We start from the raw sequence: 26126 nt of genomic DNA, 5'->3' as shown, positions 1-26126 counted from the left end.
GCTCACTCCAGCTCCACCAGCACCTTCCCCACCAGCACCTTCCTCCCCCTGGGGCTCAATCCAGCCCCACCAGCACCTTCCCCACCAGCACCTTCCTCCCCCTGGGGCTCAATCCAGCCCCACCAGCACCTTCCTCCCCCTGGGGCTCCGTCCAGCCCCACCAGCCCCTTCCCCCTCCGGCCCAGCGCCGCCCCCAGCCCCTCCCCCTCCGCGCCCCTCCCCCTCCGCCGTTGTGTGCTGTGCTGTGCCGCTCCCGGGGCCGCTCCCGGGGCCGTTCCCGGCGTGTTCCCAAGGCTGTTCCTGCTCTGATTCCCGCTCCGGGCCCGGCTCAGGACAGGCCTCAGGTACCTCTGCGGCTCCGGGCTGGGCACCTGGAGCCTGCTGCTGGAGAGGGAATCCTGCTGGGGCCGGCCCGGGGCTGCCTGCAGGGCGCAGGGCTGGGCTGGGCTGCCCCACAGAATCCCTTGGGAATCGATCAGCACCAGGGAAATCCCTTGGGAATCGATCAGCACCAGGGAAATCCCTTGGGAATCCTCAGCAGTGCTGCAGGAGTCCCTCGGGAATCGGCAGTGCTGCTGCTGGGGCTTAGCCTTTCCCTCCTGCACCTTCCAGCTGCATCCCTCTGGAATGCTGAGGTGGGAAGGGGCTGGGAAGCTTCCTGGGGAGGTTCCTGGGAAGCTCCCTGGGAATCTCCCTGGGGAGGCTCCTGGGGAAGCTCCTGGGAATCTCCCTGGGGAGGTTCCTGGGGAGGCTCTTGGGAAGCTTCCTGGGGAAGCTCCTTGGGGAAGCTCCTGGGGAGGTTCCTGGGGAAGCTCCTGGGAATCTCCCTGGAGAAGCTCCTGGGAATCTCCCTGGAGAAGCTCCCTGGGGAATCTCCCTGGGGAGGCTCCTGGAGAGGCTTCTGGGAAGCTCCCTGGGGAGGCTCCTGGCCCCCTGCCGGCTCCCAGCCCCGGGGCTCCTCTGCTGGCAGCCCCTGAGCCCTGCTGCTTCCTGCTGGGGCTTTTCCCTTTGGATCTGAGGCTTTTCCCTATGGATTTGAGGCTTTTCCCTTTGGATTCAGAGCTTTCCCCTTTGGATCTGAGGCTTTCCCTATGGATTTGAGGCTTTTCCCCTTGGATTTGGAGCTTTTCCCTTTGGATTTTTTGAGCTTTCCCTTTGGATCTGAGGCTTTCCCTATGGATTTGGAGCTTTTCCCATTGGATTCAGAGCTCTCCCCCTTGGCTTTGAGGCTTTTCCTCTTGGCTTTGAGGCTTTTCCCCTTGGATTTGGAGCTTTTCCCTTTGGATTCTGAACTTTCCCTTTGGATTTGGAGCTTTTCCCTTTGGATTTCAGGCTTTCCCTTTGGATTTGATCTTTCCCCTTTGGCTTTGAGGCTTTTCCCTTTGGATCCAGGACTTTCCCCATTGGCTTTGAGGCTTTTCCCTGTGGATTTGGAGCTTTTCCCTGTGGATTTGGAGCTTTTCCCTTTGGATTTGAGCTTTCCCCTTTGGCTTTGAGGCTTTTCCCTTTGGATTCTGAGCTTTCCCTTTGGATTTGGAGCTTTTCCCATTGGATTCAGAGTTTTTCCCTTTGGATTTGGAGATTTTCCTTTTGGATTTGATCTTTCCCCATTGGCTTTGAGGCTTTCCCCTTTGGATTTGGAGCTTTTCCCTTTGGATCTGAGGCTTTCCCTATGGATTTAGAGCTTTTCCCTTTGGATTCTGAGCTTTCCCTTTGTATTTGAGGCTTTCCCCTTTGGATCTGAGGCTTTCCCTATGGATTTGGAGCGTTTCCCTTTGGATCTGAGGCTTTCCCTTTGGATTTGGAGCTTTTCCCTTTGGATTCTGAGCTTTCCCTTTGTATTTGAGGCTTTCCCCTTTGGATCTGAGGCTTTCCCTATGGATTTGGAGCTTTTCCCTTTGGATTCTGAGCTTTCCCTTTGGATTTGGAGCTTTTCCCTTTGTATTCTGAGCTTTCCCTTTGTATTTGAAGCTTTCCCCTTTGGATCTGAGGCTTTCCCTATGGATTTGGAGCTTTTCCCTTTGGATTTGGAGCTTTTCCCTTTGGATTCTGAGCTTTCCCTTTGTATTTGAGGCTTTCCCCTTTGGATCTGAGGCTTTCCCTATGGATTTGGAGCTTTTCCCTTTGGATTCTGAGCTTTCCCTTTGGATTTGGAGCTTTTCCCTTTGTATTCTGAGCTTTCCCTTTGTATTTGAAGCTTTCCCCTTTGGATCTGAGGCTTTCCCTATGGATTTGGAGCTTTTCCCTTTGGATTTGGAGCTTTTCCCTTTGGATTCTGAGCTTTCCCTGTGGATTCAGGCTTTCCCCTTTGGATTTGGAGCTTTCCCCTTCGGCTTTGAGGCTTTTCCCTGTGGATTCGGGCTTTCCCCTTTGGATGTGGAGCTGCGGCCGGCAGCCTTCGGGGCGGGACTGCGGCGGCTCCGGAGCGCTGCCGGCGCCGGGGGCGCTGCCCGCCCGGGGCTGAAGCCTCTCTCCCTGTCTCCCGCAGCGCCCAGCAGAGGAACACTCAGGCCAACAAGAAAAGAGCAATTCCCAACCAGGTACGGCCGCCCCCGGGCCCCTTCCTGCCGCATTCCTCCGGGATTGGGCTCGGGAAGGGCACGGCCCCGGCGCCGGGAGCTGCCCCTCGGCAGCTCCCTCGGGGGGGAAGGCAGGGCTGGAGCTGAGCTGCCCAGCGGCTGCCTCGCAAGGAGGATTGGTCCTGGGGCTGGGGATGGGAAGGACACAGCCCCCGGAGCAGGTTTGCTCCTCGGGGTTTGAGCTGAGCCTCCCCAACCCTTCCCTGAGGGATCCTTCCATCCCAAACCCTTCCCTGAGGGATCCTTCAGTCCCTTCCCTGAGGGACATCTCAATCCCAAACCCTTCCTTAAGGGATCCTTCCATCCCAATCCCTTCCCTGAGGGATCCTTCCATCCTAATCCCTTCCCTGAGGGATCCTTCCATCCCAAACCCATCCCTGAGGGATCCTTCAGTCCCTTCCCTGAGGAACATCTCAATCCCAATCCCTTCCCTGAGGGATCCTTCCATCCCAAACCCTTCCCTGAGGGATCCTTCAGTCCCTTCCCTGAGGAACATCTCAATCCCAAACCCTTCCCTGAGGGATCCTTCCATCCCAAACCCTTCCCTGAGGGATCCTTCAGTCCCTTCCCTGAGGAACATCTCAATCCCAAACCCTTCCTTAAGGGATTCTGCAATCCCAATCCATTCCCTGAGGGATCCTTCAGTCCCTTCCCTGAGGGACATCTCAATCCCAATCCCTTCCCTGAGGGATCCTTCAGTCCCAAACCCTTCCCTGAGGGATCCTTCCATCCCAATCCATTCCCTGAGGGATCCTTCCATCCCAAACCCTTCCCTGAGGGATCCTTCCATCCCAAACCCTTCCCTGAGGGATCCTTCAGTCCCTTCCCTGAGGGACATCTCAATCCCAAACCCTTCCTTAAGGGATCCTGCAATCCCAATCCATTCCCTGAGGGATCCTTCCATCCCAAACCCTTCCCTGAGGACCATCTCTGGATTTGAGGGCAGGAAGGACTCAGCTCCACCTCTGAGGCCCTCCCTGGGGCAGGGGTGGGAAGGACACAACCCAGGTGGCCACAGGCTCTGAGCTGGGGCAGAGCCAGGCTGGAGGTGCCCAGGCTGGAGGTGCCCAGGCTGGAGGTGCCCAGCCCTGCCCCAGGGAGTCCTCAGGGGTGGGCACAGGGCCCGGGGGCCGTCTGTGTGTCCCCCCACCCCCCTCCCCTGTCCCTCTCCCCCTCCCCCAGGCTGCCTGAGCAGGAGGAGCAGGGCTGGAGCTGCTCCGTGCATGGAGCTGGGCCCTGTGCAGCCTGCCCCGGGCCTTGGCTGGCGTGGAAGGGTCGTTAATGAGTGATTAACACTGAGCTGTTAATTAATGGCATGTAACTGTTTTCTTTTGCTGTTTCTCTGCTTCCCCCCTCCCCCTCCCCTCATTTTTTGTGCTCTTTTTTCCTCCCCTCCTACCACTTTGGTGGTGGTGGTGTTTCTTCTCTCCTCCTTCTCCTCCTCCTCCTCCTCCTTCTCCTCCTTCTCCTCCTCTTTCTCCTCCTCCTTCTCCTCCTCCTCCTTCTCCTCCTCCTTCTCCTCCTCCTTCTCCTCCTCCTTCTCCTCCTCCTTCTCCTCCTCCTTCTCCTCCTCCTTCTCCTCCTCCTTCTCCTCCTCCTTCTCCTCCTCCTTCTCCTCCTCCTTCTCCTCCTCCTTCTCCTCCTCCTTCTCCTCCTCCTTCTCCTCCTCCTTCTCCTCCTCCTTCTCCTCCTCCTTCTCCTCCTCCTTCTCCTCCTCCTTCTCCTCCTCCTTCTCCTCCTCCTTCTCCTCCTCCTTCTCCTCCTCCTTCTCCTCCTCCTTCTCCTCCTCCTTCTCCTCCTCCTTCTCCTCCTCCTCTTCCTCCTCCTCTTCCTCCTTCTCCTCCTTCTCCTCCTCCTCCTCCTCCTCCTCCTCCTCCTCCCTCTCTTTCTCTTTCTTTCTCTTTCTCTCTCTTTCTTTCTCTCTCTCTCTCTTTCTCTCTCTCTCTCTTTCTCTCTCTCTTTCTCTCTCTCTTCCTCTCTCTCTTCCTCTCTCTCTTCCTCTCTCTCTTCCTCTCTCTCTTCCTCTCTCTCTTCCTCTCTCTCTTCCTCTCTCTCTTCCTCTCTCTCTTCCTCTCTCTCTTCCTCTCTCTCTTCCTCTCTCTCTTCCTCTCTCTCTTCCTCTCTCTCTTCCTCTCTCTCTTCCTCTCTCTCTTCCTCTCTCTTTCTCTCCTTCTTTTCCTCCTCCTCCCTCCTCCCCTCCTCCTCTCCCTTAATTTTGTGCACCCCAAGGGGGAGATTCTGGTAAGTACCCAGCTGGGGGGGTAGAGCTGCCAGGCAACAGCCAGTGCTGGATGTGGCCCTGCCAGAAGGACACCTGGCAGACCCCAAAGTCATCATCCAGGCCCCACATTCACCAACCCCTCACCTTCCAGACCCCCAAAATGATCTTCTAGACCCCAGAATTGATATTCTGGACCCCAAAAGGAACTTTCAGACCCCAAAGTGACCTCAAAAAGCTCTCCCAGACCTCTCCTGCTCCCCAGCACTGAGGTCAGAAGTTGACTTCTCCACATCCCTTGGGAAGGGCCTTGGGAAGCCCTCAGCTGGGATCAGATCCCTGAGAGAGATCCCTGAGATCCCTGGCTGCCCCCAGGCCTGGCTGGGCTCTGCCCCCTCTGCTGCCCCCCAGCCCTGCTGTGGGCTGACCCCAACCCTCCAACCCCCCCCCCCTCCCCCAGGCTGCCCATTGCTAACCCCCCTGCTGGCACCAACCCCCTGGCACTAGCCCCCTGATGGCATTAACCTCCTGGCACCAACCCCCTGGTGGCACCAACCCCCTGGCACTAACCCCCTGGCACCAATTCCCTGGTGGCACTAACCCCTTGGCACTAACCCCCTGGTGGCACCAACCCCTTGGTACTAACCTCATGGTGGCACCAACCCCCTTGGCACTAACCCCCTGGTGGCATTAACCCCCTGGTGGCATTAACCCCCTGGTGGCACCAACCCCCCTGGTGGCACCAACCCCCCTGGGAGGTTCAGGCTCCTGCCACATGGCCTTGGCCAAGCCCCCTCCTGGCACAGGGCAGGATGTGACCCTGCTGGGGTTGGTCCTGGTGCTGTGCTCCCCCCAGGCTGCTCTGGTGGCTCCTGGGTGGGGGTTGGGCTCTGGCTGGTGGTGCTGAGGCAGGTCCTGAGCCGGTCTGGGAGGGGGGAGAGGGGGGGTAGAGAGGAGCCAGCGATGCCCAGGTGGGCACAGGGGGCACCAGCAGCCTGGCCTGGCACAGCCCTGGTGTGGGCAGCATTGCCTGGGGGACCCCTCCCCAGGGACCTTCCCTTGCTCTCTGCTGGCACTGAGGCTGAGGTTTGGCTGTTGGGGAGCTCCTGGCACAGCCTGGCACAGCCTGGCACTGCCTGGCACCTGCTGGAGCCCCCTGGGGCAGCCCCAGCCCTGCCCTGGCTGCTGGAGCTCCCCTGGCTGCCAGCTTCTGCCCTGGGGTGGGGGTGAGGGGCAGCTGGGTTGGGGGCAGGGGCTGGGGACCCCTCCCTGGGGACCCCTCCCTGGGGACCCCTCCCCAGCTTCTCCTCTCCCTTAGGAGACCCCAGGGAGGGCACTGAGGAGCAGCCAGGTTGGGGCAGGGGCTGGAGACCCCTCCCTGGGGACCCCTCCCTTGGGACCCCTCCCCAGCTCCTCCTCTCCCTTAGGAGACCCCAGGGGGGGCATTGAGGAGCAGCCAGGTTGGGGCAGGGGCTGGGGACCCCTCCCTGAGGACCCCTCCCCAGCTTCTCCTCTCCCTTAGAGGAGACCCCAGGGGGGACACTGAGGAGCAGCCAGGTTGGGGCAGGGGCTGGAGACCCCTCCCTGGGGACCCCTCCCTGGGGACCCCTCCCTGGGGACCCCTCCCCAGCTTTTCCTCTCCCTTAGGAGACCCCAAGGGAGGCACTGAGGAGCAGCCAGGTTGGGGCAGGGGCTGGGGACCCCTCCCCAGCTCTTCCTCTCCCTCAGGATGCCCGGGGGGGGGGGGGGGGGGGGGGTTGCTGAGGGGCAGCCAGGGACCCCTCCCCACCTCCACCACCTTGCTGGGCTGGGGCCCAGCTCTGGCTGTCCCTCAGCCCTTCGCTCGCAGCTGGGAGCTGCCTGGCCCAGGGTCTGCTGCTGCTGGGGGCAGGGCTTGGGGGGTGAGGGGCTCTGCACCCCTGGGTGGGGGGTCTGCACCCCTGGGGGGGGTCCTGCACCTCGGGGGGGTCCCCCCCCCGGTGCTGCCCCTGGCTGCTCGCCCGCAGGTGATCCGCAGGGGCTGGCTGACCATCAACAACATCAGCATCATGAAGGGAGGCTCCAAGGAGTACTGGTTCGTGCTGACTGCTGAGTCCCTCTCCTGGTACAAGGATGAGGAGGTGAGGGCTGGATCCCCCAGGATCCCCTGGGATCCAGGGGCTCTGGGCAGGCGGATCCCAGGGCTGGGGGAGGGGCAGGGATCGAAGGGTCGAGCGCCCGGGGCTGCGTCCCTCAGCTCCTGCAGGGCTCCCATGGAGGGGGCAGAGCCAAGCCCAGGGCTCCAGGCCGCTGGGATCCGCTGGGATCCGCTGGGGATCTGCCATGGGATGGGCACTGGGGGGGGGGTGAGCAGCCAGGGAGGGTTTGAGCACATCCCGGAGCTCCACCACGGAGAGGATCCCTTGGGATCCACCCCCCAGGAGCTGAGCACTGCCTGGAAAGGGCATCCCCAAAGTGATCCCTTGGGATCCACCCCACCCAGGAGCTGAGCACTGCCTGGAAAGGGCTTCCCAAAGTGATCCCCTGGGATCCACCACCCCCCAGGAGCTGAGCACTGCCTGGAAAGGGCTTCCCAAAGTGATCCCCTGGGATCCACCACCCCCCAGGAGCTGAGCACTGCCTGGAAAGGGCTTCCCAAAGTGATCCCCTGGGATCCACCACCCCCCAGGAGCTGAGCACTGCCTGGAAGGGGCTTCCCCAAAGTGATCCCTTGGGATCCACCACCCCCCAGGAGCTGAGCACTGCCTGGAAAGGGCTTCCCAAAGTGATCCCTTGGGATCTGGTGGAGCTGCTTCCATCCCATGCCAGGAGAGGACCCAAGGCCTCTTCTCTGGTGGCTTCTGAGCAGCTCCAGAGGGATCCATTGAGGTGCTGGGCTGGGATCTGGTGGGATCTGGTTCCATCCTGTGCCAAGAGAGGACCCAAAGCCTCTTCTCTGGTGGCTTCTTGGTGCTCCTGGATCCACCCAGGGATCTAGAGCAGCTTCAGAGGGATCCATTGAGGTGCTGGGCTGGGATCTGGTGGGATCTGCTTCCACCCCGTGCCAAGAGAGGACCCAAGGCCTCTTCTCTGGTGGCTTCTGAGCAGCTCCAGAGGGATCCATTGAGGTGCTGGGCTGGGATCTGGTGGGATCTGCTTCCACCCCATGCCAAGAGAGGAGCCAAGGCCTCTGGTGGCTTCTTGGTGCTCCTGGATCCACCCAGGGATGCAGAGCAGCTCCAGAGGGATCCATGGAGGTGCTGGGCTGGGATCTGGTGGGATCTGGTTCCACCCCATGCCAAGAGAGGAGCCAAGACCTCTTCTCTGGTGGCTTCTTGGTGCTCCTGGATCCACCCAGGGATCCAGAGCAGCTCCAGAGGGATCCATGGAGGTGCTGGGCTGGGATCTGGTGGGATCTGCTTCCACCCCATGCCAAGAGAGGAGCCAAGGCCTCTTCTCTGGTGGCTTCTTGGTGCTCCTGGATCCACCCAGGGATCCAGAGCAGCTCCAGAGGGATCCATTGAGGTGCTGGGCTGGGATCTGGTGGGATTTGGTTCCACCCCATGCCAAGAGAGGAGCCAAGGCCTCTTCTCTGGTGGCTTCTGAGCAGCTCCAGAGGGATCCATTGAGGTGCTGGGCTGGGATCTGGTGGGATCTGCTTCCACCCTGTGCCAAGAGAGGAGCCAAGGCCTCTTCTCTGGTGGCTTCTTGGTGCTCCTGGATCCACCCAGGGATCCAGAGCAGCTCCAGAGGGATCCATTGAGGTGCTGGGCTGGGATCTGGTGGGATCTGCTTCCACCCCATGCCAAGAGAGGAGCCAAGGCCTCTTCTCTGGTGGCTTCTTGGTGCTCCTGGATCCACCCAGGGATCCAGAGCAGCTCCAGAGGGATCCATGGAGGTGCTGGGCCAGGATCTGGTGGGATCTGCTTCCACCCCATGCCAAGAGAGGAGCCAAGGCCTCTTCTCTGGTGGCTTCTTGGTGCTCCTCAGGCCTCCTCCAGCTGCTCTGGGCCAAGCCAAGAGAAGCTCTTGGGTGGAGCTGTGGTGAGGGAGCTGCTGCCTGGCACTGGGGTGGGGGTGGGGGTGGTGCCAGCTGCTGGTGCCAGGCTGTGCCCCTGTGCCCCCCTGGCAGGAGAAGGAGAAGAAGTACATGCTGCCCCTGGACAACCTGAAGATCAGGGACGTGGAGAAGGGCTTCATGTCCACCAAGCACATCTTTGCCATCTTCAACACCGAGCAGAGGTTGGCACTGGGCACCCCCCAGAGCCCTCCCATGCCCGGGGGGGGGCTGAAAATGAGCCCCAGAGGACCTCCAGGAGCATCTCTGGGCTGGGTGGGGAAGGGCTGCCCAGGGTGGGAGAGGGCTGCCCAGGGTGGGGAAGGGAAGGGATGCTCAGGGTGGGGAAGGGCTGCCCAGGGTGGGGAAGGGAAGGGATGCTCAGGGTGGGGTAGGGAAGGGATGCTCAAGGTGGGGAAGGGAAGGGCTGCCCAAGGTGGGGTAGGGAAGGGCTGCCCAAGGTGGGGAAGGGAAGGGCTGCCCAAGGTGGGGTAGGGAAGGGCTGCCCAGGGTGGGGAAGGGAAGGGATGCTCAGGGTGGGGAAGGGAAGGGCTGCCCAAGGTGGGGAAGGGAAGGGCTGCCCAGGGTGGGGTAGGGAAGGGCTGCTCAGGGTGGGGAAGGGAAGGGATGCTCAGGGTGGGGAAGGGAAGGGCTGCCCAAGGTGGGGAAGGGAAGGGATGCTCAGGGTGGGGAAGGGAAGGGATGCTCAGGGTGGGGTAGGGAAGGGATGCTCAAGGTGGGGAAGGGAAGGGATGCTCAGGGTGGGGGAGGGAAGGGATGCTCAGGGTGAGGAAGGGCTGCCCAGGGTAGTGAAAGGAAGGGCTGCCCAAGGTGGGGAAGGGAAGGGATGCCCAGGGTGGGGAAGGGCTGCCCAGGGTGGGGAAGGGAAGGGCTGCCCAGGGTGGGAGAGGACTGCTCAGGGTGGGGAAGGGAAGGGCTGCCCAGGGTGAGGAAGGGAAGGGCTGCTCAGGGTGGGGTAGGGAAGGGCTGCCCAGGGTGGGGAAGGGAAGGGCTGCCCAGGGTGGGGAAGGGAAGGGCTGCCCAGGGTGGGGAAGGGAAGGGCTGCCCAGGGGGAGGATCTGCAGCCTCTTGGGGTTCCTGGAGGGGAGGGTCTGAACCTGCTGGGGTTCCTGGGGGGGTGTGTGTGGATCTGAAGCCCCTAAGGTTCCTGGGGGGGGGGGTCGCTGGGGGTGGGCAGGCCCAGGCCAGGCCCCTCCCCCTCCCCCCCCCCCAGGCTGTGCTGCTGCCCCCCAGCTGCTGTCCCCCCCCCCCCAGGAACGTCTACAAGGACCTGAGGCAGATCGAGCTGGCCTGCGACTCGCAGGAGGATGTGGACAGCTGGAAGGCCTCCTTCCTGCGGGCTGGGGTCTACCCTGAGAAAGACCAAGTAAAAGCCTTGCCCTCCCCCCACCCCCTCCCAGCCCCCCCAGCCCCCAGGGAGGGGCTCCTTGGGACCACCACCCACCCACCCCCCCCACCCCCGGGGTGGGGAGAAGCTCCTGGCCCAGCCGGGGCAGGAGGCTGAGCTCCGTCGGCTGCCCCTACCCCAGGCGGGGAGGCAGAGTGGGGCTGGGGGCTTCTGGGCTCCCAGTGGGGGTTGGAAAGCTGCTGCTGGCTCTGAGGTGTGTGGGGGGGGGGGGTCTCAGGTCTTGCTTCCCCCCTCCTCCCAGACAGAGAATGAGGAAGGTGCCCAGGAGAACACCTTCTCCATGGACCCCCAGCTGGAGCGGCAGGTGGAGACCATCCGCAACCTGGTGGACTCCTACGTGGCCATCATCAATAAGTCCATCAGGGACCTCATGCCAAAGACCATCATGCACCTCATGATCAATAACGTGAGTGGGGGGCTGGGGGAGACCCCCCCCCGACCAGGGCCAGGAGGCCTCCTGCCAAGCACATGGGGAGGGGGGAGCTGGGGGTCTCCAGAAGGACTCAGCCGACCTCACCCAGCTCCAGCCAACAGCTTGGGGCTGGGGGAGGTTGGGGCTGGGGGAGGTTGGGGCTGGATGCTCCTGGGGGCTTGGGTGCTCCTGGGCTGGGTGCTCCTGGTGGGCTTGGATGCCCCTGGGCTGGATGCTCCTGGTGGGCTTGGATGCTCCTGGTGGGCTTGGATGAGCCTGGGCTGGATGCTCCTGGTGGGCTTGGATGAGCCTGGCCTGGGTGCCCCTGGTGGGCTTGGATGAGCCTGGCCTGGATGCTCCTGGTGGGCTTGGATGCCCCCAGGCTGGATACTCCTGGTGGGCTTGGATGAGCCTGGGCTGGGTGCCCCTGGTGGGCTTGGATGAGCCTGGCCTGGGTGCCCCTGGTGGGCTTGGATGAGCCTGGCCTGGATGCTCCTGGTGGGCTTGGATGCCCCCAGGCTGGATACTCCTGGTGGGCTGGGATGAGCCTGGGCTGGGTGCTCCTGGTGGGCTTGGATGAGCCTGGGCTGGATGCTCCTGGTGGGCTTGGATGAGTCTGGGCTGGATGCTCCTGGTGGGCTTGGATGCCCCCGGGCTGGATACTCCTGGTGGGCTTGGATGAGCCTGGGCTGGATGCTCCTGGTGGGCTTGGATGAGCCTGGGCTGGGTGCTCCTGGTGGGCTTGGATGAGCCTGGGCTGGATGCCCCTGGTGGGCTTGGATGAGTCTGGGCTGGATGCTCCTGGTGGGCTTGGATGAGCCTGGGCTGGATGCCCCTGGTGGGCTTGGATGAGCCTGGGCTGGGTGCTCCTGGTGGGCTTGGATGAGCCTGGGCTGGGTGCCCCTGGTGGGCTTGGATGAGCCTGGGCTGGATGCTCCTGGTGGGCTTGGATGCTCCTGGTGGGCTTGGATGCTCCTGGTGGGCTTGGATGAGCCTGGGCTGGGTGCCCCTGGTGGGCTTGGATGAGCCTGGGCTGGGTGCCCCTGGTGGGCTTGGATACTCCTGGTGGGCTTGGATGAGCCTGGGCTGGATGCTCCTGGTGGGCTTGGATGCTCCTGGTGGGCTTGGATGAGCCTGGGCTGGATGCTCCTGGTGGGCTTGGATGCTCCTGGTGGGCTTGGGTGCTCCTGGGCTGGATGCCCCTGGTGGGCTTGGATGCTCCTGGTGGGCTTGGGTGCTCCTGGGCTGGATGCCCCTGGTGGGCTTGGATGCTCCTGGTGGGCTTGGATGAGCCTGGGCTGGATGCTCCTGGTGGGCTTGGATGAGCCTGGGCTGGGTGCCCCTGGTGGGCTTGGATGAGCCTGGGCTGGGTGCTCCTGGTGGGCTTGGGTGCTCCTGGTGGGCTTGGATGCCCCTGGTGGGCTTGGATGAGCCTGGCCTGGATGCTCCTGGTGGGCTTGGATGCTCCTGGTGGGCTTGGATGAGCCTGGGCTGGATGCCCCTGGTGGGCTTGGATGCTCTTGGTGGGCTGGGATGAGTCTGGGCTGGGTGCCCCTGGTGGGCTTGGATGAGCCTGGGCTGGATGCCCCTGGTGGGCTTGGATGCTCCTGGGCTTGGATGCTCCTGGTGGGCTTGGATGCCCCTGGTGGGCTTGGATGCTCCTGGTGGGCTTGGATGCTCCTGGGCTGGATGCTCCTGGTGGGCTTGGATGCTCTTGGTGGGCTTGGATGCTCTTGGTGGGCTTGGATGCCCCTGGGCTGGATGCCCCTGGTGGGCTTGGATGCCCCTGGTGGGCTTGGATGCTCTTGGTGGTCTGGGATGAGTCTGGGATGGATGCTCCTGGTGGGCTTGGATGCCCCTGGGCTGGGTGCCCCTGGTGGGCTTGGATGCTCCTGGTGGGCTTGGATGCCCCTGGGCTGGGTGCTCCTGGTGGGCTTGGATGCCCCTGGGCTGGGTGCTCCTGGTGGGCTTGGATGCCCCTGGGCTGCACGCAGCCACCCAGCCCCCTCCCAACCCCTCTCTCTCGGCGGCCTCCCGGCCCTACCTTGGGCCCTCCGGGGACCTGCTGCAGGCCGCCGGTGGCTCTCTCCCCCTGGCGGCGGCGGCGCCGGGCCGGGGCTGAGCCTGCGGTGCCCTTCCCGCAGACCAAGGACTTCATCCACTCGGAGCTGTTGGCCTTCCTCTACTCCTCGGCCGACCAGGGCAGCCTGATGGAGGAGTCGGCGGAGCAGGCGCAGCGCCGGGAGGAGATGCTGCGCATGTACCACGCCCTGAAGGAGGCTCTCAGCATCATCGGCGACATCAGCACCAGCACTGTCACCACCCCCGTGCCGCCCCCCGTCGACGACACCTGGCTCCAGACCGGCCCCAGCCACAGGTGCCGCCCCCCCGCCCCCGGGGGTGAAGGGGAGGAGGGGAGGGAGGTGGCGGTGGGGGAGGAGCTGGGGAAGAGGAGGAGCTGGGGGTGGGGATGGAGGAGAGGAGGACCTGGAGGTGGGGGTGGGGGTCCCGCGGGTGGGGATGGAGGAGAGGAGGACCTGGAGGTGGGGGTGGAGGTCCCGCGGGTGGGGGTCCCGCGGGTGGGGATGGTGGTGCTGGGGGTGGGGATGGAGAGAGGAGGACCTGGAGGTGGGGGTGGAGGTCCCGCGGGTGGGGGTCCCACAGGTGGGGATGGAGGTCCTGGGGGTGGGGATGAAGTAGAGGAGGACCTGGAGGTGGGGGTGGGGGTCCCGCGGGTGTGGGTCCCGCAGGTGGGGATGGAGGTCCTGGGGGTGGGGATGGAGGAGAGGAGGACCTGGAGGTGGGGGTGGGGGTCCCGCGGGTGGGGGTCCCGCGGGTGGGGATGGAGGTCCTGGGGGTGGGGATGGAGGAGAGGAGGACCTAGAGTTGGGGTTGGAGGTCGTGGGGGTCCCACAGGTGGGGATGGTGGTGCTGGGGGTGGGGATGGAGGAGAGGAGGACCTGGAGGTGGGGGTGGGGGTCCCGCGGGTGGGGGTCCCGCGGGTGGGGGTCCCGCAGGTGGGGATGGAGGTCCTGGGGGTGGGGATGGAGGAGAGGAGGACCTGGAGGTGGGGGTGGGGGTCCCGGAGGTGGGGGTGGGGATCCTGGGGGTGGGGATGGAGGAGAGGAGGACCTGGAGGTGGGGGTGGGGGTCCCGCGGGTGGGGGTCCCACAGGTGGGGATGGAGGAGAGGAGGACCTGGAGGTGGGGGACCTGGGGGTGGGGGACCTGGAGGTGGGGATGGAGGAGCTGGAGGTGGGGGTCCTAGGGGTGGAGGTCCCGGGGGTAGGGGACCTGGGGGTGGGGGTCCTGGAGCTGTGTTTGCCGCGGAGCTGCTCAGGCCCCGGGGGTCCCGGTGGGGGCCGGGCTGGCCGCGGGGCTTTGCCGTCGGAGGTTCTCCCGCCTCGGACTGCCCCCTCCCCCCCTCCACCCCCACACCGCAGCCCCCCGCCCGCGGCCGGGGTCCTGACGCCGCCCCTGTGTCCCGCAGCCCCCCGCCCCAGCGCCGGCCCCCGGCCACCATCCCGCCCCCGGGCCGGCCCCCAGCCGTCCGGGGCCCGACGCCGGGGCCGCCGCTGCTGCCGATCCCCGCCGGGGGTCCCGCCCTGGCCGCGCCGCCGGTGCCGCTGCGCCCCGCGCCCCAGGGGCTCTTCGGGGCCGACCCCTTCGCGGCCCCCCCGCAGATCCCATCGCGCCCGGCCCGCGTCCCCCCCGGAGTGCCCCCCGGGGTGCCCACGTAAGAGACGGGGAAGGGGCTGGGGGCTCCCTGGGGAGGGCACCGGCAGAGCCTGGGGTGGGCACCAGGGGGCTGGGGGCTCCCTGGGGTGGGTTGGGTGGGCACCAAGAGGTCCTGGGGTGGGCTGCAGGGGGCTGGGGGCTCTCTGGGGTGGGCTTGGTGGGCACCAGGAGGTCCTGGGGTGGGCACCAGGGGGCTGGGGGCTCTCTGGGGTGGGTTGGGTGGGCAGCAGGAGGTCCTGGGGTGGGCACCCAGGGGGCTGGGGGCTCCCTGGGGTGGGTTGGGTGGGCACCAGGAGGTCCTGGGGTGGGCACCAGGGGACTGGGGGCTCGCTGGGGTGGGTTGGGTGGGCACCAAGAGGTCCTGGGGTGGGCATCAGGGGGCTGGGGGCTCCCTGGGGTGGGTTGGGTGGGCACCAAGAGGTCCTGGGGTGGGCATCAGGGGGCTGGGGGCTCTCTGGGGTGGGTTGGGTGGGCAGCAGAAGGGTCTGGGGTGGGCACCAGGGGGCTGGGGGCTCCCTGGGGTGGGTTGGGTGGGCACCAGGAGGTCCTGGGGTGGGCAACCAGGGGGCTGGGGGCTCCCTGGGGTGGGTTGGGTGGGCAGCAGGAGGGTCTGGGGTGGGCACCAGGGGGCTGGGGGCTCCCTGGGGTGGGTTGGGTGGGCAGCAGGAGGGTCTGGGGTGGGCACCAGGGGGCTGGGGGCTCCCTGGGGTGGGTTGGGTGGGCACCAGGAGGTCCTGGGGTGGGCACCAGGGGGCTGGGGGCTCCCTGGGGTGGGCTTGGTGGGCACCAGGAGGTCCTGGGGTGGGCACCAGGGGGCTGGGGGCTCCCTGGGGTGGGTTGGGTGGGCAGGAGCTGGCAGCTGCTGGGTTGGGTGGCAGCTCTTGGCCCCCACCTTGGTGCCAGGCTTGGGGGGCAGGGCTGAGCTGTGCCAGGGAGCTGAGCGGCCCCCTCCCACCCCCACCCCCACCCCCCCCCCCCTCCTCCTCCTCCTCTCTCCCCCCCGCAGCCGAAGACCCCCAGCGGCCCCCAGCCGCCCGACCATCATCCGCCCTGCCGAGCCCTCCCTGCTGGACTAACCCCAGGGGGGTCCCCCCCGGGCCCTGGGCTGATCGGTGGGGAGGGGGACACAGAGGGGACCTCCCCCCTCCCCACCCCCCCCCCGCCCCCCACCTTCGGCCCCTCCCAGCTCAGCTCAGCGGAGCCGCAGCTGCCGCCGCCGCCCGCCAGGGGGCGCAGAGCGTCCGGGGAGGGGGGGGGGGGGCGGCACCGGGGGGGGGGGGGGGGGGGGGGGGGAAGGGAGGGGAGAGCCCCAAAAGCACCAAACCTCCCCCAGAGCCCACTCCAGACCCCTCCCAAACCCCTTCCCCCCTCCCCAAACCCCTTCCCCCTCCCCAAACCCTCCTCCCCCCCTCCCCAATCCCCCCCCCCCCCAATTCCCTCTTTCCCCTCCCCCCTCAGATTATCCCTATTTAGGGGGGGGGAGGGGTGGTCGTGGGGGGGGGTGGGGTGTCCATTATTGCACTTTGTGGGAATCCCCCTCCCCTCCTTCCCCCTCCCCTCCCCCCTCTCCTTTCCCCCCTCCCCTCCCCCCCCCAGGGTGGCCTTGGGTCAGCTGCAGCTGAGCAGAATTCCCCAATCCCTAATTTCCCCTCCCCCCACCCCCCCCCCAGGAGAATTTTTGTATTAATATATTGATGGAAACCGCAGAAATTGAGGGGGGAGGGGGTCCCCCCCCCACTAAGCCCCCTCCCCCCAACCCTCCCCCTCCCCCTCCAGGCCATTTTGTTCCTCTCCAGGGGTCCAGGTTCCAGGAATTTTATAGCTTTCAGGATCCATTTGTTGCCCTCTGGAGCTCTTCCCCCCCCTCCCCCTCCCCCTCCCCCTCCCATCCCCCCCCCCCCCCCCCAAAAGGGCTTCTAACCAGAGCTGGACCCCCCCCCAAATAAAACCCCCTCCCCCAGCTGCCAGCCTGGCAGCAAACCTCAGGTATCCCCTCCCCCACCTCCCCTCCCCCCCCCCCCCACCTTGCAGCCTGGCCCAACCCTTTTTGGGGAGGGGAGGGGGGGAGAGGGGGGGGGGCTCCACCTCCAAACTGGACTAAAATGGGGGGGGAGGGGCACAACACATCCCCCCCCACCCCCCTTGAAACATTTCCCTTTGCCCCCCCCCCAAGCTCCTCACCCTGAGGATGAGGAGAGAGCCTTCAACCCCCCCCCCCCCAGCCCTGAGGCTAAGTATTTGGGGAGGGGGTGGGGGGTGGTCTCTATGTGTGTATGGGGGGGGGGGGTCTCAAGGTGAGGGGGTGGGGGTCCTCAAAGTGAGGGAGGGGGGGCTCAAAAGTGGAGGGGGAGGGGGGGGTGTGTGCCAGGGTGTGTGGGGGGGGTCTCTCCTCCCCCTCCCCCTAAGTTCCACTGCTGCCTTATTTTTTGGGGGGGGGGCTTTTTTTGTTCAGTGCCCCCCCCATCCCCTCCCCCCCTCCCCCTCCCCCTCCCCTCCCCCCCCCGAGGTTGTAAATATTTGTTCAGGACTCTGCTTGTATAAAAAACCCAAGAAAAGGCAAAAAAAATCCTGCCCCCCCCCCCCCTCCCCTCCCCTCCCCTCCCCCCCCTCCCCTCCCCCCCGCAGTTTGTAGCAGCCTGGGGTTGGGGGGGGAGGGGGAGGGGAGAGCCCTGCCTTAACCTCCTCCCCCCACAGTGAGGTGTTGGGGGGGGGGAGGGGGGGGGCTCCCAGCACCCCAATTAATCCATTAACCAACCCCCCCCCCCTACTACCCACCCACCCCCCCCCCAGCTGCTGGGGGGTGGTCCTCAGCTTGGGGGAGGGGGGAAGGCTGGGGTGGTCCCCATCGTGATTTGGGGAGGGGGAGGGAAAGGGTGTGGGGGTGTGGGTGGGTGTGTGTCCCCCCCCCGATGGATGTTGTCACCTCCTGTCCCCTCCCCCCTCTCCCCTCCCCCCCCCCCCACGAAGTGCCTCCGGCCTGAGCCCCAATTAATGAACTAAAAACTGTGCAAATAAAGGGAAAAAAGAGGAGCAGGGCCTGGCCTGGGGGGGGGGCGGGGGGGGGGGCTTGGGGAGGGGGCAAAGGATGGGGGGGGGGAGGGGTTAAGGCTTTGGTTTGGTGGGGGGAGGGGGGAGGGCAGGAGGATGGCACTGAGAGGTTTTGGCTTTGGCTTTCCCCCTCCCCCCGTGCCTGGGGGAGGGTCTCAGCCCCTCCCCTGAGCCCCCAGCCCCAGCTCTAGCTGAAGCAAATCCCCTCCCCCACCCACCCCGGGGGGGGCAGGGAGCTGAGATGCCACACCCCCCACCCCACCCCCCAAGGAGGAAATCCCGGGGGGGGGGGGGTCACCCCAAACCCTTCCTCTCCTGCTTGCCAGGCAGCTCAGAGACCCTCTGGGGGCTGCAGGGGCTGGGCAGGGACCCCAGGGGCTGGGTAGGGACCCCAGGGGCTGGGCAGGGACCCCAGGGGCCGGGCAGGGGCTGTAGGGTCAGGCAGGGCCCCCAGGGGCTGGGTAGGGACCCCAGGGGCCAGGCAGGGACCCCAGGGGCTGGACAGGGACCCCAGGGGCTGGGCAGGGGCTGTAGGGTCAGGCAGGGACCCCAGGGGCTGGGCAGGGGCTGTAGGGTCAGGCAGGGACCCCAGGGGCTGGGTAGGGACCCCAGGGGCTGGGCAGGGACCCCAGGGGCTGGGCAGGGACCCCAGGGGCCGGGAAGGGGCTGTAGGGTCAGGCAGGGACCCCAGGGGCTGGGCAGGGACCCCAGGGGCCGGGCAGGGACCCCAGGGGCTGGGCAGGGGCTGTAGGATCAGGCAGGGACCCCAGGGGCCGGGCAGGGACCCCAGGGGCCGCGCAGGGACCCCAGGGGCCGGGCTGGGACCCCAGGGGCCGCGCAGGGACCCCAGGGGCCGGGCTGGGACCCCAGGGGCCGCGCAGGGACCCCAGGGGCCGGGCAGGGACCCCGGGAACCGGGCAGGCTCCGCCCCACTGTCCGTGCCCTGTCCGGGTGTCCGTCCGTGCCCTGCCTCAGGTCCGCAGGGCTCTCCTGTCCTCGAAGAGGCTCTTGAGGGTATAGACCTGCAGGAAGGCCACCAGCAGCAGCAGCCCCAGGTTGAAGGCAGACCAGAAGGTGACCCTGCCCAGGTTGCTCTCCTGCAGGTTCCTGTCCCGAGCCTCGAAGGCTCTCAGCAGAGCCTGCATCTGGATGCTGCGCTCCAGCCGCCCCCGCATGGTCTCGATCGATTCCTGACCTCGGCGAGAGGCAGTCCCGGACGTGGGAGGGGGCTCCAAGCTGTCCCCGCCCCGGGGACGCCCCCAGCCCTGCCCCGGGGATAGCTCCAGCCCTGCCCCGGGGCCAGCTCCAGCCCTGCCCCGGGGACGCCTCCAGCCCTGTCCCGGGGACAGCTCCAACCCTGCCCCAGGGACAGCTCCGGCCCTGCCCCGGGGACAGCTCCAACCCTGCCCCGGGGACAGCTCCAGCCCTGCCCCGGGGCCAGTTCCAGCCCTGCCCCGGGGATAGCTCCGGCCCTGTCCCGGGGATAGCTCCAGCCCTGCCCCGGGGCCAGCTCCGGCCCTGCCCCGGGGCCAGCTCCGGCCCTGCCCCGGGGATAGCTCCGGCCCTGCCCCGGGGATAGCTCCGGCCCTGCCCCGGGGACAGCTCCGGCCCTGCCCCGGGGCCAGCTCCGGCCCTGCCCCGGGGCCAGCTCCGGCCCTGCCCCAGGGATAGCTCCGGCCCTGCCCCGGGGATAGCTCCAGCCCTGCCCCGGGGACAGCTCCGGCCCTGCCCCGGGGACAGCTCCGGCCCTGCCCCGGGACAGCTCCAGCCCTGCCCCGGGGATAGCTCCGGCCCTGCCCCGGGGACAGCTCCGGCCCTGCCCCGGGGATAGCTCCGGCCCTGCCCCGGGGATAGCTCCGGCCCTGTCCCGGGGACAGCTCCGGCCCTGCCCCGGGGACAGCTCCAGCCCTGCCCCGGGGACAGCTCCAGCCCTGCCCCGGGGATAGCTCCGGCCCTGCCCCGGGGACAGCTCCAGCCCTGCCCCGGGGCCAGCTCCAGCCCTGCCCCGGGGACGCCTCCGGCCCTGCCCCGGGGCCAGCTCCAACCCTGCCCCAGGGATAGCTCCAGCCCTGCCCCGGGGACAGCTCCAGCCCTGCCCAGGGGATAGCTCCAGCCCTGCCCCGGGGACGCCTCCAGCCCTGCCCCGGGGATAGCTCCAAGCCCCTTGCCCTCAGCACCATAGTTCCAGGCTTTGGACACCCCTCCAGGGCTGGGGGCTCCAGCACTGCCCCTGGGCAGCCTGGGCCAGGCCTGGACCAAGCCTCAAAAGGGGCAGAAATTGCTCCTTGTGGCTAAGCTGACCCCCACCCCCCAACCCCCCCACCCCGAGACGCCACCAGCACCTCTGCCGTCCCTTCCCCTCCGGCTGAGGGACCTGGAGGCCTTCATCCTCACCTTGATGTCCTCGATCTTGACGTCCAGAGCGTCCTCAGGCTCTGCTGCCTCCACCCAGGCGTCTCCTTCCTCCTCCTCCTCCTCTTCCTCCTCCTCCTGGGCGCTGTCGAAGATGAGCTCGAAGAAAACCAACTTCTCGGAGATGGTGCTGAAGGAGTTGTCGAAGCAGAGCCGGTAGTCGCCGGGCTCGGTGGGCTCCACCCTGCGGGGGGGAAGGGGGGCACGGAGGGGGTCAGGGGGGGGGCGTGGGTGGAGCCGGGGGTGTGGCCGGGGGGGGCGGTGGTCTCACGTGTGGACGCCGTCGGAGCGCCTGGACTCGCTGACCAGCAGCCGCCCGGAAGGGCTCTCCAAGGAGAAGTCGACGTCCAGCCCGGCCCCACCGATCACCTGCGGGGGACGCGGGGGCGGTGTCAGCGGGGCGGGGGCGGTGGTGGTACCGGCACGGGGGGGAGCTGCCATCGCCCGGGGGGCTGCGGCCCCTCCTGGGACCAGGAACCTTCCCCGTTTAACTGGCCCCAAACCCTCCGCTGCCGGCCCAAGCCCTCGCTCGGTACCGGCCCGCTAGAAGCCACGCCCTCTCCGGTACGGATCCGTCCCAAGCCCCGCCCCCATCACCGGGGCCGAGGCCTAAGCCCCGCCCCTCCGTCCCCGCTCCCTGTACCTGGTACTCGGCCTCTAGGGAGGCGTTGGCGGGGGCGCTCTGGTAGAAGCATTCCCGTCTGCCGGCGGGCAGCACGAACGTGACCTCGGCGTCGGGTGGCGGCGGCGCGGCGGCAGCGGCGGCGGCAGCGGCGAGCCCGGCGCCGAGCGCCAGCAGCCAGAGCCACGGCGCCGCCATTGCGCCGCGCGGCCCCTTTAAAGCAGGCCCCGCTCCGCGCGCGGCGCGGGTGGCTACGGCAGGTGCCCGAGGCGGGAACGGCGAGGCTGCGCGTGGTGGTGGGCGGCGGGCTTAAGGCGATCGCTTAGACGACCTCAAGCCTGAGGCCCTCGCAGCAGCAGCGGCTTTGCCCTGCCCCTCCTCCCCTCCGCGATGCTCTTCCCTAATTGGTTGCTTCTTCCCGGCTTTTCGCGTTCTGACTTCTCATTGGTGGACGCGGGGCCAGCGCCCGCCCCTCCTCCCCCTCAGTGTCCCTCTCCGCGCGGGGGCCGCGCTCGCCTCTCCTGAGGGGACTTCGAGTCCCACAATGCACCGCGGGAGGCCTGAGGCGGAAGGCCAGAGGGGGTCCGGGGCAGATTTCAGGGGCTTAGGGCAGGTTTAGAGAGGCCTAGAGCGGAGTTGAAGGGTCCTGGGGCAGATTTGGAGGGGCTCAGGGCAGATTTGAAGGCTCCAGGGCAGATTGCAGGGGCCTGGGGCAGATTTAGAGGGGCCTGGGGCAGCTCTGGGGACCTCTGGGAGCAGTTTGGGAGCCCTGGGGCAGATCTGGGACGGGCTGGGAACTGGGCTGGGGAGGGGACATGGATTTGGGGGGCTCGGGGGGGCTTGGGGGGGGGGGGGGGATCAAGCGAGGGTCAAATGTGTGATCATTTTATGTCCCCCCAATAACTCCCAAAGCCCCCCCAAACCCATGCCCCCCCTTAGCCCAGTTCCCATCCTGTCGTTTCTTCCCCGCTACGATCACATTCAGGCCGCCCCCAGGGGCCCCCCCAAAAAGCTCTGACGCCCAGCGCCAGGCTCCCCCTGTCCGCGCTGGGGCTCTGCGCTCATAGCGCACTCGGCGCCAGGCTCCTCCTGCCCGCACGGGGTCGCTGTGTTAGCGCTCTCCCAGCTGCGCTCATAGCGCAGTCGGCGCCAGGCTCCTCCTGCCCGCACGGGGTCGCTGTGTTAGCGCTCTCCCAGCTGCGCTCATAGCGCAGTCGGTACCAGGCTCCTCCGGGCCGCACGGGGTCGCTGTGTTAGCGCTCTCCCAGCTGCGCTCATAGCGCAGTCGGCGCCAGGCTCCTCCGGGCCGCACGGGGTCGCTGTGCTCAGCGCTCGCCCAGCGCCAGGCTCTGCTCCCGGCATGCACCGCGCGGGCGGCCTATGGCGGCGGCTGCGGCAGCGGCGAGCGGCCAGCGGCGGTCCGGGGCCTGGCGTTGGGGATGGAGCCGCTCCCGGGGTCGCGGCGGCGGCGGCAGGCGCTGAGGAGGCCTCGCTGGAGCTGGGGCCGGAGGCGGAGGCGGATCCGGGGCTGCTCCGAGCCTCCAGCCCGGAGCTGGAGAGGAGGCTGCGGGGCCTGGCCCTGGTCCGCGGAGGCTTCCTGAGGCCCGGGGAGGAGGCAGAGCTGCTGCGGGAGCTGGAGCCGGAGCTGAGCCGGCGGCGGTACCAGTTCGACCACTGGGATGGGGTGAGCCGGGACGGGGAGAGAGGGACGGAGGTCACGGGGGGAGGTCACAGGGGTCAAGCGGGGACAGGATCCTTGCGGGGGGGGTCCCGGAGGACCTCGGACTTGAGGGGGGGCCTCGGAGGTCCTGGGGCTTGGGGAGGGTCTCCGTTGTTGGGGGGCAGGGGCAGGTGATCGTGGGTAGGGGTCACAGTGTCCGCCGTGTCCCCCCCCGCCCCACTCCAGGCCATCACCGGGTACCGGGAGACCGAGCGGGGGCGCTGGGGAGCCGCGGGCAGGGCGGTGCTGAGCCGCATGGCCGCAGCCTTCCCCCCGGCCCGGCCCCCCCTGCCCCTGGTCCACGTCCTCGACCTGCACCCGCGGGGCGAGGTTCGGCCCCACGTGGACAGCGTCAAGGTGGGAACCCCCTCCCCCGGACCCTCCCCCCCCGACCCCTCCCGCCAAGCCAGAGACCCCCAAATCCCTCTGGACCCTTCCCTCCACCCCCAGACCCCCTAAAGCCTTTCCAGCCCCTCCTGGATGCCCCTCGGACCCCCCCAATTTCCACCCCCGCAGGCCCCCTGAAGCCTCTCCAGCCCCCCCCTAGACCCCCTAAATACTCTCCAGCTCCTTCCAGACCCCCCCAGACCCCCTAAAGCCTCTCCAGACCCCCCCTAGACCCCCTAAATACTCTCCAGCCCCTCCTAGACCCCCCCCAGACCCCCTAAAGCCTCTCCAGATCCCCTCTTAGACCCCCTCAGATCCTCATTTCCCCTCCCCCAGCCCCCTCTAGATCCCTCCTGCACCACCTCCGATCCCCTCAGACAGCCCCCTCCCCCGCCCCGAGACCCTCCCTCTGCCCTTCCAACCCCCCCCGGCCTGCCCCGGCGCTGACTCCGCAGCGCCCCCTGCAGTTCTGCGGCTGCACCATCGCGGGGCTGTCTCTGCTCTCGGCCAGCGTCCTGCGGCTGGAGGCCTGCGGGGCCCCGGGGCTGTGGTTGGAGCTGCTGCTGGAGCCTGGCTCCATCTACGTCCTGCGGTGAGCCCCTCCCCCCGGGCGGGGGCGCTGCTGGGGAGGGAGTGGGGGAGGGGAGCCCCTCCCCGGCCTTAGTGACCCTCCCCTCCCCCCCTGCCCCTCTCTCGCTGCTGGCCTGGCAGGGGGGCTGCTCGCTACGACTTCACTCACCGCATCCTGCCCCCCGAGGCCTCCTTCTTCGGGGGGCTGCCGGTGCCCCGCGCCCGGCGCCTGGCCCTCATCTGCCGCAACGCCCCCCCGGAGCCCCCAGACCCACTGAGACTGCCTGGAGACCCCAGACCCGCTGAGACCCCCCCCCGGCCCGCTGAGCCTGCCCGGAGCCCCCCGGCCCGCTGAGCCTGCCCGGAGACCCCAGAGCCACTGAGACCCCCCCCGGAGCCCCCAGACCCACTGAGACTGCCTGGAGACCCCAGACCCGCTGAGACCCCCCCCGGAGCCCCCAGACCCACTGAGACTGCCTGGAGACCCCAGACCCGCTGAGACTGCCCGGAGACCCCAGACCCGCTGAGACCCCCCCCCGGAGCCCCCCGGCCCGCTGAGCCCCCCCGGAGACCCCAGACCCATTGAGACCCCCCCCGGAGCCCCCCGGCCCGCTGAGCCCCCCCGGAGACCCCAGACCCATTGAGATCTCCCCAGAGCCCTCAGACCCATTGAGGCCCCCCCCCCCCACCCCCGGAGCCCCCAGACCCACTGACCCCCCCCCCAGGACCCACAAATACTCATAGGACCCCCTCTCCCTGACCCACCCCCAGGGACCCCCCCCAATGATTTTAACCTCCCCCCAGGGACCCCCAAAGCCTCCCCCCTCAAGCTCCCCTGACCCCCTCCCCCCAACCCTTCCCAGAGCAGCCTAAAACCCCCTCAGGACCCCCCCCCCCCCCCCCCCCCCCCCAAGACCCCTGTGGGCACCAAACCCCTTCCTGAGGACCCCTCCCTCAAATAACTCCTCCAACGAGCCCCAAAAGAGATCACAGCCCCCCCCAGACCCCCAAAAGATCACAGCCCCCCCCAAAAGAGATCACAGCCCCCCCAGACCCCCAAAAGATCACAGCCCCCCCAAGAGATCACAGACCCCCAAAAGAGATCACAGCCCCCCCAGACCCCCAAAAGAGATCACAGCCCCCCCCAAAAGAGATCACAGCCCCCCCCAGACCCCCAAAAGATCACAGCCCCCCCAAGAGATCACAGACCCCCAAAAGAGATCACAGCCCCCCCAGACCCCCAAAAGGGATCACAGCCCCCCCCAAAAGAGATCACAGCCCCCCCCAGACCCCCCAAAAGAGACCACAGCCCCCTCCCCACACCTCCTTTTCCCCCCCTCCCCTCTCCCCTGCTCTCCCCCCAGAGACCACCTCGGACCCTGCCGGCGACTCCTCGGCGTTTATTTGGGGGGGGGGGGCAGGGCTGGAGCCCCCTCCCCCTCTCCCCCCCCCCCGCAATAAACAGTGCCCTGAGCCGGGCTGGCAGCTCTCTGGGGGGGGGGGGAGGGGATTTGGGGAGGGGTCTCAGCCCAGGCAGCGGCAGGCGGCGGCGGAGAGCTGCCGGAGGCGGTGCCAGCGCTGCCCCTCGTCCAGGAAGGCGACGTCCTCGTAGCGGGAGGGGCGGCAGCAGGGCCCCCCCCCCGGCGCCCCCCGGGCCCCCCCCGGGCCCCCCCAGGCCCCCCCCGGCCCCCAGCCTGGCCAGCACCAGGCCGTGGTTGGTGGGGGGGCTCGGGCAGCCCCCCCAGCAGTAGCTGAACCGAACCAACTCCTCGGAGGGGTAGCCCAGGCCCAGCTCCCGCACCCGCAGCGTTCGGCTCCGCAGCTGGCACCGGGGGCCCCCCCGCGGCGACGGGGGAGGGGCTGCCGTGGGCCCCCCGGCCCCGCCCGCCGCGGGGGGGGGGCGCGGGGGGGGCGCTGGGGGCGGCGGGGGGGGGCAGGAGGAGGAGGAGGAGGAGGAGGAAGGCTCCCAGGGCTCCCATCCCGGCTCTGCTTCTGCCGAGTCCCAGCCTCGGCTGCTGCCTTTATAGCCCCGGGGGGGGGGGGAGGGGGCTTCACCTTAACCCTTCCCTGCCCTGGGTCCTTGGGAGCCCCCCCCCCCCCCCCCTCAGTGAGATGAGATTTGGACACCCCCCCAGACCCACCTGGGAAGGGTTGGGGTGAGGGGGTCCTGGGGGGGGGGGGGGGGGCTTCACTTTAACCCTTCCCTGCGCTCCCCCCCCCTGCCATGAGATGGGGGGGGGGAGGTTTGAACACCCCCAGACCCACCTGGGAAACTTGGGGGGTGGGCAAAGGGTTGATGGGGGGGGGGGGGAACAGGTGGGGGATGCAGCCCCCACCCCCAAGGAGGAGCTGAGACCCCCACCCCACACACACCCCTTAAAAGAGCCCCCCCCCAGGAGGGCAATGCTCCCCCCCCCCCCCCAGGGGGAGATGAATACCCCCAAGGGAGGGGTGCAGAGACCCCCCCCAAGCAGAACTCAGACAAAGGGGGGGGGGAGGGAAGGGATTCCTCTCTTTGGGGGGGGGCCCAAAAAATCCTTTGGGAGGGGGAACCAGAGAGGCAAATTCCAGCCCAGCAGGGGGGGGGCCCTGAGCTGGCAGCAACTGGGGGGAAAAAAGGCTGAAAATAGCCAAAAATGCTGAAAGGGACCCAAAAAATGGAGCTGGGGGGGGGGGGCGAGGGGGGAATGGAATGGTTGGGGGGGGGGTGGGGTGCAGGGAACTGCTTATGGGGAGGGGGATGCCATAGATAAAGGGGGAGGGGGGGGGTGGAGGGGATTGGAGAAATTGGGGAGGGGGCTCCTGGAGCTGGGAGAGAGCTGAAGATGGGAGGGGGAGGAGGGAGGAGGCTCAGAATTGGTTGCAAGCTCTTAAGGGGACCCAAAAATGGGGGGGGGACACACAGGGATTTGGGGGTCTCCTATGCTTTGGGGGGGGTGTGGTCTCTGGGGGGGTC

General features: G+C 67.4%; 4 protein-coding genes across 5 annotated transcripts in view; 2 read left to right on the top strand and 2 right to left on the bottom strand.

Annotated features, from left to right (window-relative positions):
- The window catches only part of DNM2 (dynamin 2), a 41141-nt gene extending 25592 nt beyond the window's left edge, over positions 1-15549 (top strand). Inside the window, exons 13-21 of one of the 2 annotated variants that reach the window (XM_054179304.1) lie at positions 2489-2540; positions 4809-4820; positions 6804-6917; positions 8909-9018; positions 10109-10220; positions 10504-10668; positions 12819-13051; positions 14164-14409; positions 15418-15549. In XM_054179304.1, the coding sequence (XP_054035279.1) occupies positions 2489-2540; positions 4809-4820; positions 6804-6917; positions 8909-9018; positions 10109-10220; positions 10504-10668; positions 12819-13051; positions 14164-14409; positions 15418-15487 (1114 nt within the window). In that variant the 3' untranslated portion in view covers positions 15488-15549. The remainder of the gene's footprint in view (positions 1-2488; positions 2541-4808; positions 4821-6803; positions 6918-8908; positions 9019-10108; positions 10221-10503; positions 10669-12818; positions 13052-14163; positions 14410-15417) is intronic. The other variant, XM_054179305.1, reaches the window with a different exon arrangement.
- A 2852-nt stretch (positions 15550-18401) lies between these two features.
- On the bottom strand, positions 18402-20774 carry TMED1 (transmembrane p24 trafficking protein 1). The gene is made up of 4 exons (XM_054179307.1): positions 20515-20774; positions 20143-20240; positions 19854-20055; positions 18402-18649 (listed from the first exon to the last, which is right to left on the bottom strand). The coding sequence occupies exons 1-4, from the start codon at positions 20689-20691 to the stop codon at positions 18431-18433; spliced, it is 696 nt and encodes a 231-aa protein (XP_054035282.1). The 5' UTR covers positions 20692-20774; the 3' UTR covers positions 18402-18430.
- Positions 20775-21853: 1079 nt separating this feature from the next.
- On the top strand, positions 21854-23525 carry ALKBH7 (alkB homolog 7). Its single transcript, XM_054179306.1, has 4 exons — positions 21854-22177; positions 22400-22570; positions 23068-23192; positions 23312-23525. Exons 1-4 carry the CDS (start codon positions 21854-21856, stop codon positions 23523-23525), a joined length of 834 nt encoding a protein of 277 aa, XP_054035281.1.
- Positions 23526-24668: 1143 nt separating this feature from the next.
- PSPN (persephin) lies at positions 24669-25030 on the bottom strand (the record flags this gene model as incomplete). The annotated part of the gene is made up of 2 exons (XM_054179303.1): positions 24669-24830; positions 24862-25030. Coding segments are annotated over 2 exons (305 nt in total), but the record flags the coding sequence as incomplete, so codon positions are not given.
- Between the last annotated feature and the right edge of the window lie 1096 nt (positions 25031-26126).

Source organism: Dryobates pubescens, unplaced genomic scaffold (genome assembly GCF_014839835.1).
Source record: "Dryobates pubescens isolate bDryPub1 unplaced genomic scaffold, bDryPub1.pri scaffold_103_arrow_ctg1, whole genome shotgun sequence".
Taxonomy (NCBI): Eukaryota; Metazoa; Chordata; class Aves; order Piciformes; family Picidae; genus Dryobates; species Dryobates pubescens.
This window is presented reverse-complemented; position numbering and strand designations above follow the sequence as displayed.

Excerpts from the sequence above, each read along its gene's own strand:
- ALKBH7 (XM_054179306.1), top strand. The coding sequence starts at position 21,854 with ATGCACCGCGCGGGCGGCCTATGGCGGCGGCTGCGGCAGCGGCGAGCG. Across the intron at positions 22,571-23,067 it reads CCCACGTGGACAGCGTCAAG|TTCTGCGGCTGCACCATCGC; the intron begins GTGGGAACCCCC and ends CGCCCCCTGCAG. Across the intron at positions 23,193-23,311 it reads GGCTCCATCTACGTCCTGCG|GGGGGCTGCTCGCTACGACT; the intron begins GTGAGCCCCTCC and ends CTGGCCTGGCAG.
- TMED1 (XM_054179307.1), bottom strand. The coding sequence starts at position 20,691 with ATGGCGGCGCCGTGGCTCTGGCTGCTGGCGCTCGGCGCCGGGCTCGCC. Across the intron at positions 20,056-20,142 it reads CGCTCCGACGGCGTCCACAC|GGTGGAGCCCACCGAGCCCG; the intron begins GTGAGACCACCG and ends TCCCCCCCGCAG. Across the intron at positions 18,650-19,853 it reads TCAAGATCGAGGACATCAAG|GAATCGATCGAGACCATGCG; the intron begins GTGAGGATGAAG and ends CGCCGAGGTCAG.